This window comes from Aythya ferina (assembly GCF_964211825.1).
Source record: "Aythya ferina genome assembly, chromosome: 17".
Lineage (NCBI taxonomy): Eukaryota > Metazoa > Chordata > Aves > Anseriformes > Anatidae > Aythya > Aythya ferina.
The window spans coordinates 6,437,260-6,454,222 of NC_140316.1; the positions used below are offsets into that span (position 1 = coordinate 6,437,260).

At 56.8% G+C, this 16,963-nt stretch overlaps 1 protein-coding gene across 1 annotated transcript; it reads left to right on the plus strand.

Moving 5' to 3' along the window:
* Window positions 1-5,633: 5,633 nt before the first annotated feature.
* On the plus strand, window positions 5,634-16,920 carry SLC25A1 (solute carrier family 25 member 1). The gene is made up of 9 exons (XM_084539268.1): window positions 5,634-5,790; window positions 13,792-13,899; window positions 14,015-14,114; window positions 14,269-14,407; window positions 14,497-14,581; window positions 14,785-14,889; window positions 15,101-15,216; window positions 15,352-15,425; window positions 15,616-16,920. Exons 1-9 carry the CDS (start codon window positions 5,700-5,702, stop codon window positions 15,728-15,730), a joined length of 933 nt encoding a protein of 310 aa, XP_084395394.1. The 5' UTR covers window positions 5,634-5,699; the 3' UTR covers window positions 15,731-16,920.
* The last annotated feature ends 43 nt before the right edge of the window (window positions 16,921-16,963 follow it).

A 16,963-nucleotide genomic window follows, 5' to 3' on the forward strand; every position in this document is an offset into this window, starting at 1 on the left:
TACACTTTATGAAGTCGTAGCATTAATCCAAGTCTGAAAAACTCGGATAAAATTGTTTGCACAAAACCTCCTTTGAAACTAAGCTTCTCACTAATTCCCACTGCTTCAGTGAGACTGGGCTAGTGCTGTCATGCAGAATGGACTGTTCATGCAGAACTCACTGCACAGAGCAGTATCCAGAGACCAACTTCTGGGCTTGCGATACTGTCAAACGGTAACTTCGTTAAGGACCTGCATAGTGTGTCTTACATACTTGTGATTGTCCTGTAAGAAACCAAGTATGGATTTCCTTTGTAATAGTTTTTGCTATTTGCCAGACTTCAGGGGGATTTTGCCCCATCTGTCAAACTCTGGGCAGCTACAGGTCTGGCATCAGAGATGACAAGCACTGCCGTGCAGCCACTTTAATGTCTGGTGAGCTAGGTGGAAATGAACCTTGCAACAAATGTGTGCAGGGGCACGTGCTGATCTTGGCATCAAATTCTGGCCTGCATTCAGCTGCTCATTCTGAGCTAGCACTTGAGCTCCTTACCACTATTGTTTGTTCCCTCACATCTTCAAATGTTGTTGGTTTATTTTGGTATAAACACCAAGTGAAAGGGGAGAGAAGGATGAGTGCCTAAGAGCTGCTGTTGGAAGCAGAATTCTCGTGTAGCTGCTGCTGTCTGCTCTGGTGGGCCAGATGAGCTCAGGAGGAATGTGTTGCTGGGGTAAGTGCTGCTTCTTGTCTACGTTAAGTTGTGTTTCACAAGACTTCTATTCATCACCTCTCTTTCTAGGGATATACAATTAAATGGTAGCATAGCAGAAGAAAAAGTTCCTAAGTGCTTTTGTTGCTTGAAAAATAAAAATTATGAGTGGATAAAGCCTGTTCAAGTAGGTACTGATTTGGGGGGTGATAGAAGAAATAGTGACTATAAGGTCCAAAACTTGATTTTGATTTAATAGCTTTTTTTTGTTGATTTTTATTTATGTATTTATTTTAGCAACTGCAATGCTGAAAACTGGCACTTAGAATGACATGGATCCCTTAGTAAGGTTGCATAAAATGAGAAACATTTTTTTTTTCTGAATAACAGTTGCTGGTTTTGCTAAGGAAGCATAAAAAGCTTCTGTTCCCTCAACTATAAAACTGACAAGTACATTTTTTGTTGTCTGATGTCCACTGGCTTAGATGTGTGGACACCTTTTGTACTTGGGCACGTATGATAGATATATTTAGGCAAAGCTGATTGTTAAACTGCTGCGTAGTAAGATAATGCTTGTGTGTGTGACATTTTAATTGGCAGGCTAGAACCTGCCAGGCCACTGAGAAACTTTTAGCGTGATTAAAGCAGCATGCCCGTGGATCAAATTTGCACTGAAAAAAAATGAGGCTATACAACTTGCAAATCTTAGAACAAGTAATATGTATTTAATATGTATTATATTAATATGTATTTAAGTAATATGTATAAACCTGGTACTATATGTACCAGGTTTCCATAATAAGCAGTTTGGAAAGCATGCATAAAACTTTGTGACAGGGCATATTACTTAACTGTAGAACTTATTCCCATTTTTCTTGGTCCTTCGTGTTCTGTTGTAAGTGGTTTGGCTTGTCACTGTTTCCAACCTGAGTATATTTTTTTTGTTGTTGTTTTACAGCATACACCAAGAGTGCTTCAATCTCATTTGTTTCCACCAGGTCAAACTGGGACGTCTTGAATCTGTGATAAAATATAATGGAACCCAGAGCTGAAAAATGCTTAACGACACAAGAGTGCTTTGTAACACTGGTGTGTAATTACGTTGTGGTTTGCAGAGTGAATTAGTACTTGCTATAGCAACCTGCAGGTGTACCAGTCTAGCTTAATGGTCTTGGGGTCTTTTTATTCTGTTACATCTTCTACTTCAACAAGCATTCAGCTTTCAAAGAGTTTGTTGCTAGTATAGTTTTCTTGTTTTTCATTACTATGTATTTTCTGTGGGCATATTTCCAAAGGTAATGATAGATCCTGACTCACATTTTACTAATAAAATACTGCAAAATTGTTAGCATACATATATTTTAGTCTAGGTCTTTTAGCGTGGAGACTTTTAGGTCTTTCAGGAAGGTAGCAAAAAACATCAGTTTTCATCTGAACTAGAATAGATACTATAATGTTGTCAGCTTTTAAGTATTAAGTTCTTATGAACTTGAAATGCAGTCAGTAAAGGGTAAGTCTTGTCTTCCTCTTATGTGTCAGAATTTAAAAATCCTGAGTCAAAATTTGAGTTTATTCAGTCATACATCCTGCATGGTTCAGTGAGTCAAGGAAAAACATCTTTTTTTTTTTTTTTTCTCTCTGTCTGCTGTGGTTATAATCAAGACTTAAAAAAAAAACAAAACACTTTGTCTAAAAAAATGTATTTCTCCTTTTCCTCCCCCTAACGGTTATGAAAGGAAAGAATTGCCAAGTCATCTGATACGTTCTTTTCCACAGTAGCGAGGTCTACAATATTATGCAGAGCCCAACTTCCCAAAGTGCTGGTTATCCAGCCAGGAAGTTAGGAGGTGTTTGGGTGGGAAGGGAAAATGGTCTCATCTACAGTAAACAGCAAACTGCTCATCAGCTAGAGTAGTTCTTTCAGTAATATATTGTGCTGAGAGGGAAGTGTTACTATAGTCTGGTAGGAGAATGAGAACATGTAAATGCTTTGTGCACTATGTGGATTTCACTCATCTTCTGAGTCAAGGCCACTCAAAATGTTAAATGTCACAGGGATTTCTGCTGGGCTCTCTGGAGAATCAGTCCTGGTGATCTCAGTAAATACTCTTGAGTATCAACAGGAGCTCTTTTTGTATGGAGGAGCTCTTTTTGTATGGTGTACTCAAGTGGGAATCATGCAAGTTGTTTTGGAAGAGCTTTATCTTATAGTCATAGGTTCCCTCTGCATACACCTAAAAGCTGGTGAAACACTGACTCAGAAATGTCTGACACGATTGCTTCTCCTTGAAGTCTGTTATGTGTAAGATCTGTTCCGCCTGAAAGAATTGTCTGCTCTGTCAGGAACCCTGAGAGGAACTAAGGTTTCTTAGTGTACCATAAGACCCCGAGTGATGTGGATTAATAATGCGTGGAAAAACTTGTAGTAGTTTGAGTTGTAATAATTCTGAAGACAGCTGTTTATTCAGTGAGATTTTCTGATACAAGGATGTTTAATAGAAAGTTATTGGTCACTTATGGTCTCTAAAACCATGGTGTTCATGAAAGTTATGCCAGTGATAAATAAACAATTTGAGGGAGGGTGAATGAGAGCAAGGGAGGGATAAGTTGGAGCTGATCAAGTGTGGTCATTGTTTACGTGCTTTTTGGAATCCAGAATGCTCTGTCTGCAATCAGTGTTTGTGTGTTCAAAAAAAATTCTGAACATTGCTTTCATCTTCAGCAGTTCTTTTCAATTCTGATTGTTGGGTCCTGAAAGGAGTGCTCTGAGGTCTATGAACTACTATAGCACCTGTCTGTGTATTTAACAGTTCTCCTATCTGTTTCTATGACAGCAGAAACAAGTGCCAGACACCAGCAGTGGAAATGGGTTAAGATTGCCAGGTGGTTGTTTCTGTGAAAATTCCTGGTTTGAGAGCAGTAAAAAAGAGGACTCAATACCCTGTCAGTAGTAGAAGCTGCTCTTTTATGCTTTGACCACCCAACTCTTAGGAGATGTTCTTGACCATATGAGTCTGGTCATCTTTACTTTCATGTAAATCGCAGGATTTAAAACATGCTTTTTGCAGCTTCTAGTATTTTAGAGGTTGCTTATCTTCATTAGATGCTTCAGGCTTTCTGCTGACAAGCGTTAGCAGCTTCTTGGAGGTCAAGCTGAGATTGCTTGCAATCCGTGTGATTAAGTATGAATAATCCTTTCTCTGTTCAGCAAAGTAAGCACCTCTGTGAATCCCATTGAGGTTGCTTACTATTAAGCATGTGGGGAAGTATTTTCTTGGACAGGATGGGATTGTGCACCAGCCTTGGAGCCTTGGGAATCTGTAGCAGACAGTGTTTTGTTCTGAAGGTAATCATGTCCCCACAACAGTAGGTACACATGTCTACTGGCATACGTGAATGTTATGGTAATTGATGGAAAGCTAGTGAGGTGTTGCAGAGATTGATCAGAAATCTGAATGCATTTCAATTTGATCACCATCTTAGAAAGGTTTTATCTTATTTTTGCCATACCAGTGCTGCTAGCCAGAGCACTGAGTAAGCTGCTCTGCATCTGGCTGGGACTATTGGTGTTTGTTTCTTCTCCACACTCTTTCTTCACGTTAATTTTTTTGCCTTTATTTCCCTAGTGCTGGATTTGAAGTGAGGGTGACTGTATCCATATAGCTGAGTTGAAGGCAGATGGACATGGATGTGAGCCTCATGGTGTTGTTAAGCCCCCCCAGCTCTGTGCTTGCACAGGGCCTAGCGGTCAGTACTCACGTAGAGAATGAGGCTGTGGGGCAGGTGCAGGGTTTGTACTGATGAAAGAGAGCAAAGGTCTTTCTGACAGGGGTTTTGAAATTTAGTAGCACACGTGGCAAAGGAAACAGCCAAGTGCATTACAGTTTGGAGCTAAAGGCCTTCCTGGGGAGGGGTTTTGTGCCCCAGGGAGCAGCCTCTCTCCGCTCTGCAATAGTGCAGGTGTGTATGGGAGGCTGGCCCTGCCCGCTGCTGTCCTACAAACCAGCGGGGCAGAGCCTGCATCACGGCCATCGCCACAAGGCCACCCCACAGGACTTGCCTCTGACTGCCGGAGCTGTTCTGAAGCCCCACACACCTCTGGCCACGTCTGGGAAGGAGTCCTGCAGTGCCAGCATGCATTCATGTGCATGCCTGAGTCCTAGCAGAATAAAGGTGCTTCAGTTTCCCGACCAGCCTTCCTGCAGGCGGTTTGCCCACAAGGCCACGGCCGCAGCGCTCAGGAGATGTGCCCTTAGCCTTTGCCCAGGGTCCTGCCACCGGATTGTGGAGCCTTGCTGAGGCAAAACTCATTTCACAGTGTGCACAGGCAGCAAGTCTCGACAGGAGCTTGCACTTTGCATGGCCGGGGGAGGTTTCTTACACAAAATGTTCCCTCTGTGGAGCAGGGCAGTGCGCTTTCCCTGCCTGCCGAGCCTCCCTGCAGCACGCCCCAGCTACGGAGGGGGCACGGCTGGCTGCCCGGGCCTGCAGCCCATCCACACTCGTGCGAGCTGCTGCCTGAGGAGTGGTTTTAGCTTTTCACTTCGGGGATTTATGGGGAACCCCCCCCCGAGCAGCCTGTGGGGTTTGGTTTCTCTTCCGCCTCCGAGCGCTGGGCGTTCCTGCGGTCACTGCCCCGGGGCTGGCGTCCTGCTGCCCGCCCGGGGGGGCAAAGCGGGGTGCGGAGCAGCACCCCCGGGGCCAGCAGGACCCACACCCACCTTGCACCGCTGCCAGCCCCCAGCACCCACAGCCCAGGCTGCTTATTACACCCAGCCCCGTCCTAAACGCCCCCGGGGGAGGCGTCTGCGGCACCGGGGGGGTCCGAGGCTGCGCCCCAGCGCCTCACCCCCGAGCTGCGGGGCTGGCCCGGCCCCGGCTCGGCTCGGCTCGGCCCGGCCCGCCCCGTGAGGATGTGACGCCGCCGGGGCCGCCCCCTCGGCGGGCGAGGCCCTAAAACCCGGCCCCGGCCGCCGCCGGGCAGCGCAGGAGCCGCGGAGCAGCGCGGCCATGCCCGCCCCCGCCGCGCCCCGCAGCCTGGCCGCCGCCGCCCCCGCCGGCAAGGCCAAGCTCACGCACCCCGGCAAGGCCATCCTGGCGGGTAAGGGGGCGAGGGGGGGGCCCGGTGGCCGCAGGTGGAAGGAAAAGGGCGGTGGGAAGAGGCCGGGGGCGTGCCCGGAGCCGCCGGTGCCAGCGTGGGCATCCGCGCCCCGCAGCGGGGCCGGGGGCTGGGTGCAGCCCCCGGGAGCCTCCCGGTGTGCGGGTGCCCCCGGCGCTGCTCCCCGCTCTCCTGCCCGTCCCCGGGGGTCCGGGAGGGTGGCGGCAGGCTGGGTGTGCTGGGTGTGCTGCTCCCTCCTTCCCCTGCCAGGCGTCTTCTTGCGGGACGGTGCCCAGAGAGCGGGCGAGCGGCTTCCTTCTGAAACGAGCCCTCGCCGCCTTCGCCCGATCCGCACGCCCAAGGCTTTTGTGTTTCCCAGCCGGTTCCCTGCTCCCTGCGGTCCTGCCTTTGTTCCTCTGCCCAGCTGCCAGCTCCCCGCCGAGCCCCGGCCTCCCGCAGCAGGGGCTGTGGCTGCCCTCACGGCTGGGTGCCGGGAGCCCAGCCCCGGCTGCTCCCCTCCTGCTGCCCCCTGCCCCAAGTGGATGCGGGCGCTGGGGTGTGCAAAGGGCACCAAAACCTCCCCGGGTCACATCCTGCCCTGCCGGAGGACTGGGGTGCAAGCAGGGGGCAACCACGGCCAAAGGAGCCTCATCCAGCAAAAAAAAAACAGTGAGGGAACAAGCTGCCGGCTTGAGCTCCGGATCTGTGCTGCCACCCCCTCAAAGCAGGGAGTTAGCTCAGCTTTGCTCTTACGCCTTTTATTCGGAGGCCTTTAAAAGACAGTTTAACCCAAGTTTAGGATGGGGAAGGACTGGCTGCTTACTCCCACCCAAAAACCCCAATCTCTCCCAGCTCGCTGCCCACACGCTGTGTCAGGTTACTGCTGCCAGGACCTGTGCGTCAGGAGGCTTCGGCAGCTCCTGTGTGGGTCCCTAATCGGGGATCATCAGCTGTAGGTGGCTTAGCAGCGAGTGCTGCAGGCCTGCCCTTCCCTCGCTGGCCAGGACTCCTGCAAGCAATTCTGCTCTTGGAGGAGCCCTCATGGGTCCACGTGAGGCTGCGGAGGTGGAAGAAGGGCCCCATTGAGATGCTAGTCCTCTCCTTGCAGGCAGCAAATCAGAGTAATTGGTTAATGGGCAGAAGTCCAGCCTTGCCTCTGTGGCATCTAATTGTGTTACAGAAGCGCAGCAGTGGCGGAGCGCCGCCGTTAACTCGCTGCGCCCCAGGCTGCTCGGGGGTGCGGTGCAGTCAGGGGGTGCCCGCGCTGACCCGAGGGCGTTCCCTGACCCCTGCCAGCACCATGCGTGCCCGTGCTCCAGAGCTCTGCTTTTTGGAGAGCTGCAAGTGCTCAGGCGAGACCATTCCCACTGTGCTGTGCTTCATCTGCCTTGCACTGCCTGCGTTAAGTATCCTGCTCCTATCCTGCTCTGGGTGCACGTCTGCTACCGCACCCTGCGCAGCCCAGACCCTGTGCCATGGGTCCCTCTGCTCCCTTGCACCTCCTGGACCCGAGCAGCATGGGTCTGGCACTTAAAGGATCTTAAAGGATGCCAGCAAAGCTCTCGCTGCCAAGAGTTCTTCTTCGTTGTCACCGCAGACAAACAAAAAGTTAAAAATTAATTTGCAAATGGGCCCTTCTGTGTCCAAGCAGTTGCTGTGTGCCAGGGCAGCCGTTCACCTCGCTGCGGCCACAGCGCCTGCACCTCTGCTGAGAGCGCTGCTGGTGCCGCGTGGCCGGGACGCACGAAGGCAGCCTGCCCGTCCTGCGAGGCACTGCCTGGAGCTGGCCTCAGAGGTGCTGCGGGCACCAGCACGTGCGGTCAGCGAGGGGCACGCCAAGTGGGTGCGGGTCCCTGCTGCTGCCTCGCCTCCTGGCCCTGAGCTCATATTGCAGAGCTGTTCTGGGGTCCTGGAACCGTCTCAGCAGTGTGACGTACAGCTTTGGTGTGACTTTGTCTTGCTGAAACTTGGTTAAAAGATGGGTAACTGTGGGTAACTGTGCAGGCTTTGTGCTGAGTGGGCATGATCTGTTCCTTTCTAACTCGCATGCTGGCTGTTATCTGGTGTGAAGCTGGCATGGTTTTCCCATGGGCTGTGTCTGGTCTGACGGCCAGCTTGTGCTGTAGTGCTGGGTGAGCTGCTAGCAGGAAATCCAGCCGGGTCTCCCTCCTCACAGCAAGCTTTTGTTTTCCTTGCTGCCAGCTTCCAAGCAAAGCCTTAGCCCATGGGGCTGCTTGCTCCTCCCGCGGCGCCAGGCGCTGCCGTTCCTCTCACTGAGAGCTGGCTGCAGAGCCGGCAGGAGCCAGACCCAGAGCTCTCCGAGCTCATTTTTTGGGCACCGCAGTGCTTGAGGCCAGCCCTCTGGGGTTTGTCAGAGCCCCCAGGTAGCAGGCAAAGCCCCACACCCCTGCGCTGCTCGTGAGAACTTTGCTCCTGGTTAGCAGCGGCTGCCTGATGAAAGGCTTTGCCTGCCCTGCCCAGAGTTAAGTACAGACTGACTCCGTTTTTAGCTGGCTTTGAAGCCTGGGGTCTGTTCCCTCCCCCGGAGAAGCCGCCTGCTGCCTGCACTGTGCCTCTGCTCGCCGCCCCTGCCTCCGTGTAATCTGCCTCGCCGGGGAGCAGCGCTGCTGGATGCTGTCCTACACGGCGCTTGATTTGGAAGGAGCTGGCAGTGGTCGTGGCTGCTGCTCTGTTGTTTGCTGCGAACATCAAGTGCTGCTGGGAACAGCAGCGATGTGTCCTTGGAGCGGGGCAGGAGGGAGAGGGGCTCCTGTAGGCAGGAAGGGAAGGGCACGAAGCTGCACCTTCAGCCGGGAGTCCGGGGGCAGGTAAAGAGCAAAGTAGCAACTAGAGCTTTAGTTTCCTCTTCTTTGTTTATCTCTTGATACAATCTTTCTTAGGAAGCGCTATACCTGCTGAAGAGGAGTCCAGGACTGGGTGTGAAAGCCGCTCCTTACAGGAGGCTCCTTCCCGAGTGTCCCCAGTCCACCAGGGCACTCCTGGAGGGCAGCAGTCTTCCTGCCCAGGTCCTGCTTGTTCCAGCTCCTCTGCTTGCGTGTGTGGCTGCTGAGGGAGCAGGGGAGGAGGCTGACAGCCCCCCGGGCTGCAAAACTGCATCAAGGTACTCAGAGGCTGTGGTCAGAGCGAGCTGTGTGCGAGCTGGGGGTCAGCCTAGGTCTTTGGAGCATGCATCACCGAGCTGTCTGCCTGCCCGACGCTCTGCTTGCCGTTCTGCAGGGCACCATTTTCTGTGGGCTGACGTAAATGGTGGGAAAGAGCCGTCTGTCTTCCCGGCGGCACTCAGCAGCGCGAGCTGACAGCTCGGGGATGTTGCAGTGTCTCCCGTCGCTGGCGGCCTCGTGCATTGCATGCCAATGGGAGGCCTCTGCTCCTGCCCAGGCAGGGAGCGGTGACCCCGTGCTCGGCCTCTGGAGTCTCCGTGTTGCCCCCCTGTCAGCAGGAGCTGATATTTTGCTGTCTGTTGTCTTGCCTGGTACGGCACAGCTCCCCTGTGCTGGCAGCTGGGGAGCAGGGACTGTCCCCAGGTCCCAGCAGTGCTCCGTCATCCATGCCCAGCTGGAGATCATGAGGGGAAGCATCCAACAGCCCCCAGCTCTGGTGTCATCTCCCTGCTGCCTGTCTTCAGAAAGATTTTGGATGTTTAAAGGTAGCGTCTGGAGAGGGGTGGTGGAGCAGGGAGCTAGCATTTGCCCTGTGCTGCTGTCACCCCTCTGCTCACAGCTGGTGACACCAGTGTGGAGCTGGGAGCTCGGGCTGCACAGGGGGATGGTGTGAGGACTGGTTGAGCCAGGGGCCAAGTCAGATAATGCTGTGACTGTAAGCAGGGGGGAAACAGCTTCTGCCATTACGCTCACAGCCGAGGCGTTTAGAATACACTATAAAATGTTTTATTACAATATTGGCCCATTCAGAAGCAACTGAGTTGAATGAGCAAGTTGTGAGAGGCTGGCCTGTTGAAACATGACAGCTCCAGTAAGACTGGGGACAGGTTCCCCCATCCCATCCCCGGGACTGCCTCCAGCACTGTTGGCACGGGGATGTTTGCCGACACGGGGTACAGAGGCACTTCGTGTTTGTGCTGCTGTGCGTGCCCCCGGGCCTATAAGGCTTTCACCAGCCTGTCCATAGCCTGTCACGGTGACGAAAGTGCCCACGTGTGTGTTTACCAATGCAGATGATGAAACCCAGCGCGCCCCACTGGCCTTGCCCGTATCAGATGGGAGACTTTCCAGGGCCCCAGCACCCGGGGCAGCAGAGATGTTTTCTGAGAAGGGCCGACCTGTCGCAGGACACTTTCCCCGTTCAAACAACACCATGGATAGTCCTCGGGTAACCTGGTTTTGAGGAAGCAGCCATGCTGAGAGCAGTCCTGCCTCTTGTTGCTGCCACTGAAACCCACAGAGCAGCCCAGCCTCGGTCGTTCCCGAGGACGGGGCTCCCAAGGGGAGGATGTGGAGGTGTGCTGCAAAGGAGGTGGCCAAGTACGGCCCGGGAGGCCCACAAGGTGCTGGTGCCACCCCAGCCGAAGCCCTCTCCTTGGGGGGAGCTGGCCCAGGCCTTGGTTTTGGGGCCTGGCGCTCGGGGCCCAGCTTTCCCAAGCGGGTTGCACAAGGAGGCTCAGAGCAGAGGGTGGAGCCCGCTGAACCAGTTTCCCTGCTCCACACACGGAGGGTTTCTCCACCACCCGGTTTAGCCCGGTTGTGTAAATCAGATGGCGCAGAGGGGCCGGTGCCGCAGGGCATGGCAGGGGGGTTTGCTGCTGCCAGGGCTGCGGGGAGCCACAACGGGCTGCCAGGCCATGGTTGGGATTCCTGACTTGGAGCCCTGCTGGACTTTGAATTTATTTTTTTCCCCCATCTCTGAAGGCTAACCAGGCTCAAGGGGAAGGGCACAAAGTCCCCTCATGAGGGAAGGAGCCACAGGTACGGCATGCACCAGGCGTGCGGCCTGGGCCGTGACCCTCGGCTCCCGGCATAGACCTGAGTGAGCCTCCCACGGGGGGAACGTGGGGCTCGGCTTCCCCTGTGGTACCAGGGCCCGTGCAGGGCTGAAATCCCTCTGTTCCCCACACACTGCACCAGGCGTGGGTCAGCCCTGTGCTGCCAGGGCCTCAGGAGTAACATCCTGAAAGGACCTTGTGAAAGCTGAAGGCAGGAGGAGCTTTTTGTATGGAAATCAGGTGCTTGTGTGTCTTCGTGGGAAACTTCCCTTAAATTGGAGAGGCTGGGATTGCTCTCCAGGTGCCTACTTCTCATCAGAGCCGTGCAGGCACCAGCTGGTGCTGGTGCTGCAGGACCAAGGAGCAAAGCACATCACCACAGCCCCCAGTGCCTGCCTGGCTCCCAGAAATGGTGGTGGATGCCAGCTGGGGCTTGGTGGGGTCTGACACTGCTGGGGGCTTCCCTCAAGGCCCCAGGACACAGCCAGCTGTGTCCTCCTGCCCCCAGCACCCATCCTGTGGGACAGGCTGGTGATCGTGCTGCTGGTGTCCCCAGGGCCCCAGAGGAGCTGCTTGCTAATGGTGCACAGGAACCCCAGCATTGTCATGAGCTGTGCATGCTCATGCCCGAGCCACAGGGCAGTGCCCTTCTGCTGTCCCCAAAAACCCTTTTATCCTTCCTGCCAAGTCCCCGTGGCAGTGTCCAAGAGCTGTGGCCCAACACTGGTCTCGCCCATCCAAAAAGTGAATTATATTTATTCTGGGGAAGTAATGCCAAGCGTGTTTTTGACAGCGGGTGCCCTCCTCTGCCTTTCCACCGGGTCTGGGTGTGCTGGCAGCGCCTGTGGGCTCGGTGCAGGCGGGGAGCGAGCCCTGGCACCGGCAGAGCCCCCCTCAATGCATCCCTGAAGGACGTCCTTGTCGTCTCTCCATCTCATCTAGCTAATGGCTGAGAGCCTTGGTTGTTTCTGGCCCGCTTGCTCTTTCACCTCCTGAGCGCTCGCTGCTGCTGGTGCTGACTCCGCAGTGTTGCAAGAGCTGCAGCGGCCGGTTAAAGTCCGGGTAAACAGGTTGCAGGGCCCTCTGCACCCCCGGCAAGGGAGGGCGTGTTGGAAGGACCCAGTGCTGGGCTGGCTTGCAGGGGATGGGGTGATTTATTTGCATAGAATAAGGTTTCTGCTGGAATAAAACAGCGTGGGGAGATGAAGCTGAGACAGCAGGGCAGGACCTCTGCTTGGCTTGCCTGCCTGGCTGGCTCATGTTGCTCTGCAGGCAGAGGAAAGGAGGAAAAAGCTGCCCAAAGCTCAGAGTTCCCACGCTGTCCTGGCATGCCAGAGCTGTGTGTCCTGTCCCAAAACAGCCGGGGTGCTGCAGAGGCTCTGTGGTGCTTGGGCACGGCCCCCCCCAGCAGCATCCCTCCCTGCTGCCTCTGGTTGCTTTGTCTGCCCTGCCCGTGGGCACTGCTGTTGCCTGGGCTGTGGTTTGTTTCGGGTGCTTCCCTGCTCTGGGAGCTGCCAGGGCAGCAGCTGGCACCGGGGGAATGAGCAGGAGCAAATATTGACAGCTTGTGAAACATCCGCAGCGGGGCAGCGGTGGGGAGCGCCGTGGTGCTCGGCGTGCCGGGGCTGCTGCTCTCGCATCGCTGCTCTCAGAGAGCCAGGGGCAGCTCAGGAGGAGAACAAGAGGCCCCTGTGTGTGCAGGGGCTGGCCCTGCATCCCCTGTGAGTGACGATGCTCTTGGCCCCCTGCATCACTCTGAAAAGTCCTTTGGGATGGCCCCCAGTGGGGCCGTTGCCCTCTGCTTTCAGAAGGCTGAGTCTGAGATAGGGCAGTGCTGCTGCGGGTGCTGCCAGCTGGGATGCCAGGGGCTGACAAGAGGGGTTTGTGCTGGGTGAGAGGGGGCTGTGGGTGCCAGGGCCCCGCAGGTTTCGCCCTGCAGTGGTGGCAGCTGCTGGCTTCAGTGCCTGTCTGCTGGGAGAGGAATTGAGACACTGCTTTTGGGGCTGTGCTTTTGGAAATGTGCTCTGCTTTGGCACCCACGCTGGGAGCTGGCACAGCATGACCAGCATGTGCCCAGCGCTTTGGCACCCTCTCGGTGCTGGTGCCGAGCTCCCATTCTGCCAGCTCGGGCTTCCCAGCACCCCCAGGCGCTGCTGCAGCCAAGGAGCAGCCTCTGTCCCCTATCAGTGTCGCCTTGCTGGGCACGTTGGAGTGCTGATAAGTCGAGCCGTGCTCTGCTGTGCAGCACGGGGGCCGCGTGTTTTGCTGCAGACCAGAATAACCCACTGCCTGCCTCACCCTGCTCCTGCCCTGGGGGGCCAGTCCCTGCTGGGGACACCCTGTGGCACCAACCAGGGCCATGCTGGTGAGGCTGCGTGCTGGGGAGCCCAAGTGCTGCTGGAGGAGGTGAGATGCAAGAGCTGTTTGCCAGGGGCAGGCACCAGCATGCAGCGAAACTGGGATTAAACCCCCTCAGGTGGTGCGAATCCCCCAGGCTTGGTGCTGCTGCTCCCAAAGCTCTGAGTGCACAGGATGGTGATGGTGCCCGGGGTGCTGGTGTGGCCTTGGGCAGCGCTGTGCAGCAGGCACGTCCTCAGCCCCTGTAATCAGCACGCGGCAGCTTCCTCCGCATGGGTCCTGGCAGGGCAGCCGGAGGGGGTTGATTATAATTGTGCCTGTGTGCCGGCACCGCGCCGTCTGCGAGTGGGCTCCTGCTGGTGCTGAGTTGCTGGAGAGGGATGTGAGGAGGTTGTGGGGTGAGCTCCGTGCCTCGCAATAGGAGCAGGGGTTTGGATGGGGCATGCGTGGTGCTGTTTGGCTGTGTTGGGTTTGTAAATGGCACCTCCTCGCCTCTGGGCTGCAGCCGGTTGGTGAGGGAGCAGTGGTTTCACAGAGCACCAAAACAGATGGTTTCCGAAGGAAAATGCTTGCTCGCTGCATGCTTCTGGTAACCTGGCCCTTCCTGGACAGACAGCCACCATGTCCACGGGGTCCGGGGCCGGCATGGCACTGCTGCAGCCCAAATTTCCCCTCCTCTCTTCCAGGTGGCCTCGCCGGAGGGATCGAGATCTGCATTACATTCCCCACCGAGTATGTGAAGACGCAGCTGCAGCTGGACGAGAAGGCCAACCCGCCCCGCTACAAGGGCATCGGTGAGGGGCTGGGCCTGGAGGCTCCGGGGGGAGCAGCGAGCAGGTCTGGGGGGAGGATGAGCATGGGGACCCTTGGTGCATCGGGTGGTGGTGACACCGCTGTGCTTTGCCCCAGGGGACTGTGTGAAGCAGACCGTCCGTGACCATGGCATCCGGGGGCTGTACCGGGGCCTCAGCTCGCTGGTGTACGGCTCCATCCCCAAGGCCGCCGTGAGGTAGGTGTCCCCTGCACCGCGGGGGGGTTCCCGGGCTGTGCTCAGTGGTGTTTTCACAGCAGCAAAGCGGGGGTGGCTTTGGGCTCAGCATCCCCCTGTCCCTTGGTGGGGTGTGTGGGGCACCCCCAGGGTTGTCACCACGGCCTCTCCGCAGGTTCGGCATGTTCGAGTTCCTCAGCAACCAGATGAGAGACGAGAAGGGCCGGCTGGACAGCACGCGGGGCCTCATCTGCGGGCTGGGTGCCGGCGTGGCCGAGGCGGTGGTGGTGGTGTGCCCCATGGAGACTGTCAAGGTGGGGGGCACGCAGCAGGTCCTGGCTGTTGTCTCCTCCCTGGAGGAGCTCCTGGCCTTGGCCGGCACCAACGCGCCGTCTCCCCACAGGTGAAGTTTATCCACGACCAGTGCTCCCCCAAGCCGAAATACCGCGGCTTCTTCCACGGCGTCAGGGAGATCGTTCGGGAACAGGGTGAGTCACGGGGAAGCAGTCACAGGGGGGCCTGGCCACCCCCGTGCTGGGGGGATGGGCAGAGGCTGGGACCTGTGGCTTGGAGGAGGCCAGCGGGAAGGCCTGGTCTGTACCCGAGGCTGTGGAGCTGCATGGGGCCCCCTCAGGGTGGGTGGGTTTGGGACGAGGCTGGTGCTCCTCTCCAACACCTTCCCTCACCGCAGGGCTGAAGGGGACCTACCAGGGCTTAACCGCGACCGTCCTCAAGCAAGGATCCAACCAGGCCATCCGCTTCTTCGTCATGACGTCCCTCAAGAACTGGTACAAAGGTACTGTGTCCCTGTGCCCCCCCAGTGCCACCCCAGCTCAGCCCCTTGTGATGGGGCACGATAAAAGCCAGGGGAAGGGTGTCCTGGCTGTCGCGGGCTGAAGGGCCCTGGTGCTGAAGCATCTCCTCACCTGCCCACTGTCAGCCAAACCTGGTGGCCTTCTCTGTGAGCTGAGCTTTGTCACCACCTTTCAACCTCTCCTCCTCTCCAGGGGATGATCCCAACAAAGTCATCAACCCCTTCGTCACAGGGGTGTTTGGAGCCCTCGCAGGAGCTGCGAGCGTCTTCGGCAACACCCCCTTGGACGTGGTGAAGACCAGGATGCAGGTATGGCACAAAGATACCCCGTGCTCACTGTTCCCACCAGTCAGTTCCTCCTGACTCACTCCAGCTCTGCATCGCCCCTAAATCCCTCCCAGGTGCCCTACTCCAGTATCTGACCCTTCTTTTTCCTCCCTGCAGGGGCTGGAAGCGCACAAGTACAAGAGCACCTGGGACTGCGCCTACCAGATCATGAAATACGAGGGACCCCTGGCGTAAGCCCTCCTGCGGGTGTGGGATTGGGGCTGGAGATGGGTGGGAGCGGTGTCAGCCCGAGCTGGGGGACAGGCGAGGTTGAGGGGGGTGAGGTGTGATCCAGCAGCAGGAGGACAAGGGCAATGAGGGCACTTGTGGGGCATCCCCTTGGCTCCCACCCCCACCCACCGCCCTCTCCGTCCCTGGCAGGTTCTACAAGGGCACGGTGCCTCGCCTGGGCCGCGTCTGCCTCGACGTGGCCATCGTCTTCGTCATCTACGATGAGGTGGTCAAGTTCCTCAACAAGGTGTGGAAAACAGACTGAGCGGCGCGGGCCGGGGTGGCCGCGCGCCTCCGCCACCACCACGAGGCCGCAGCTGGAGAGCGATGACCAAGGCCGGAGCTGCCACCGCCGCCAAGGACCCAAGTCTCCCGCACGTGTCTGCGGGCCGGGATCACCACCCGGCCTTCCCGTCCCCCCTCCCTCCGTCAACCCAGTAGCCTTTATTTATAGGAACAAGCCGTGGAGCAGTTTAAATTATTGGTTGTGCGTGAACATGGCCGGGGAGGCGGGGGAAGCTGCACCCCCACGCCCCAGGCTGTGCCCGCCCGGAGCAGGGTGGCTTTGTGTCCCAGCAGGATGCGCCAGCCCCTTTCCCCGGTTGGGATGAGCCTGGTGCTACCTCCTCGTGGCCCCTGGTTCTGCACCCTGCAGCACCCCGGCAGCCAGCAGCTGCAGCCCCTCAAGCTGCCGGCTGCTTGGGAGCAGCTCTTTTTGGGGCTGCTGAGAGCCACCTGCGAGCCGTACCGGTGCAATGCCCCAGCACCACCCTTGGGATGCGCCAGGCTCCCAGGCTGCTCGGGGCGCAGCACCTCACCCCAGGTACCCCTCATCCCGGGGTGCTGAGCAGGCACCACCCAAAGTCGCCCAGACCCTTAATCCCCCTTACCCGGGGGACAGGACCGGGGCGAGCCGGGTGCCGCCTCCACTTGCGGTTTACAGTTGAGACGCGTGCGAGAGACGGGGCAGGGAGGCGCAGCCCCCGTCTCAGACTTGGCCCCTTGGCACATCCCCTCAGCTGGGGGCAACCTCCGATGCAAAACCCTTCTTCCACATTCCCCCCCTGCCCTCCCGCCGCCTCCCGTTCCGCTCCCCGAGGCGGCCCCATAGGTGACCCCGTAGCTTTCGGAGCTTCACCCTGACCTGTCACTAACACCCGCGCCGCAGCCTTGCCCTGCCCCGCGCCGGGGCTCAGCCCCTCCGCGTTCGTGCCAAAACTTTCACTGGGGGAGCGGGCGCGGGGCTGGAGCTGCTCTCCCCTCGTCGCGTTGTCAGCCCCGAGCACAGCCTTAACACTAGCGCGGGAGGGCCAAGGAGGAAAGAGGAAAGCCTGGGAGCGATTCCCCTGGGGCTTTCTGCTTTGAAGCCAGTGAGGTTTGTTTTTTTTTATTGTTATTATTATTATTCTGTTTTACATTCGCAATTTGAATAAAATCGGTCTGGCTTTAGCGGCTGCGGTGGTGTGCGGGCAGTGCTGTGTGGGGCAGCCCTGGCGCT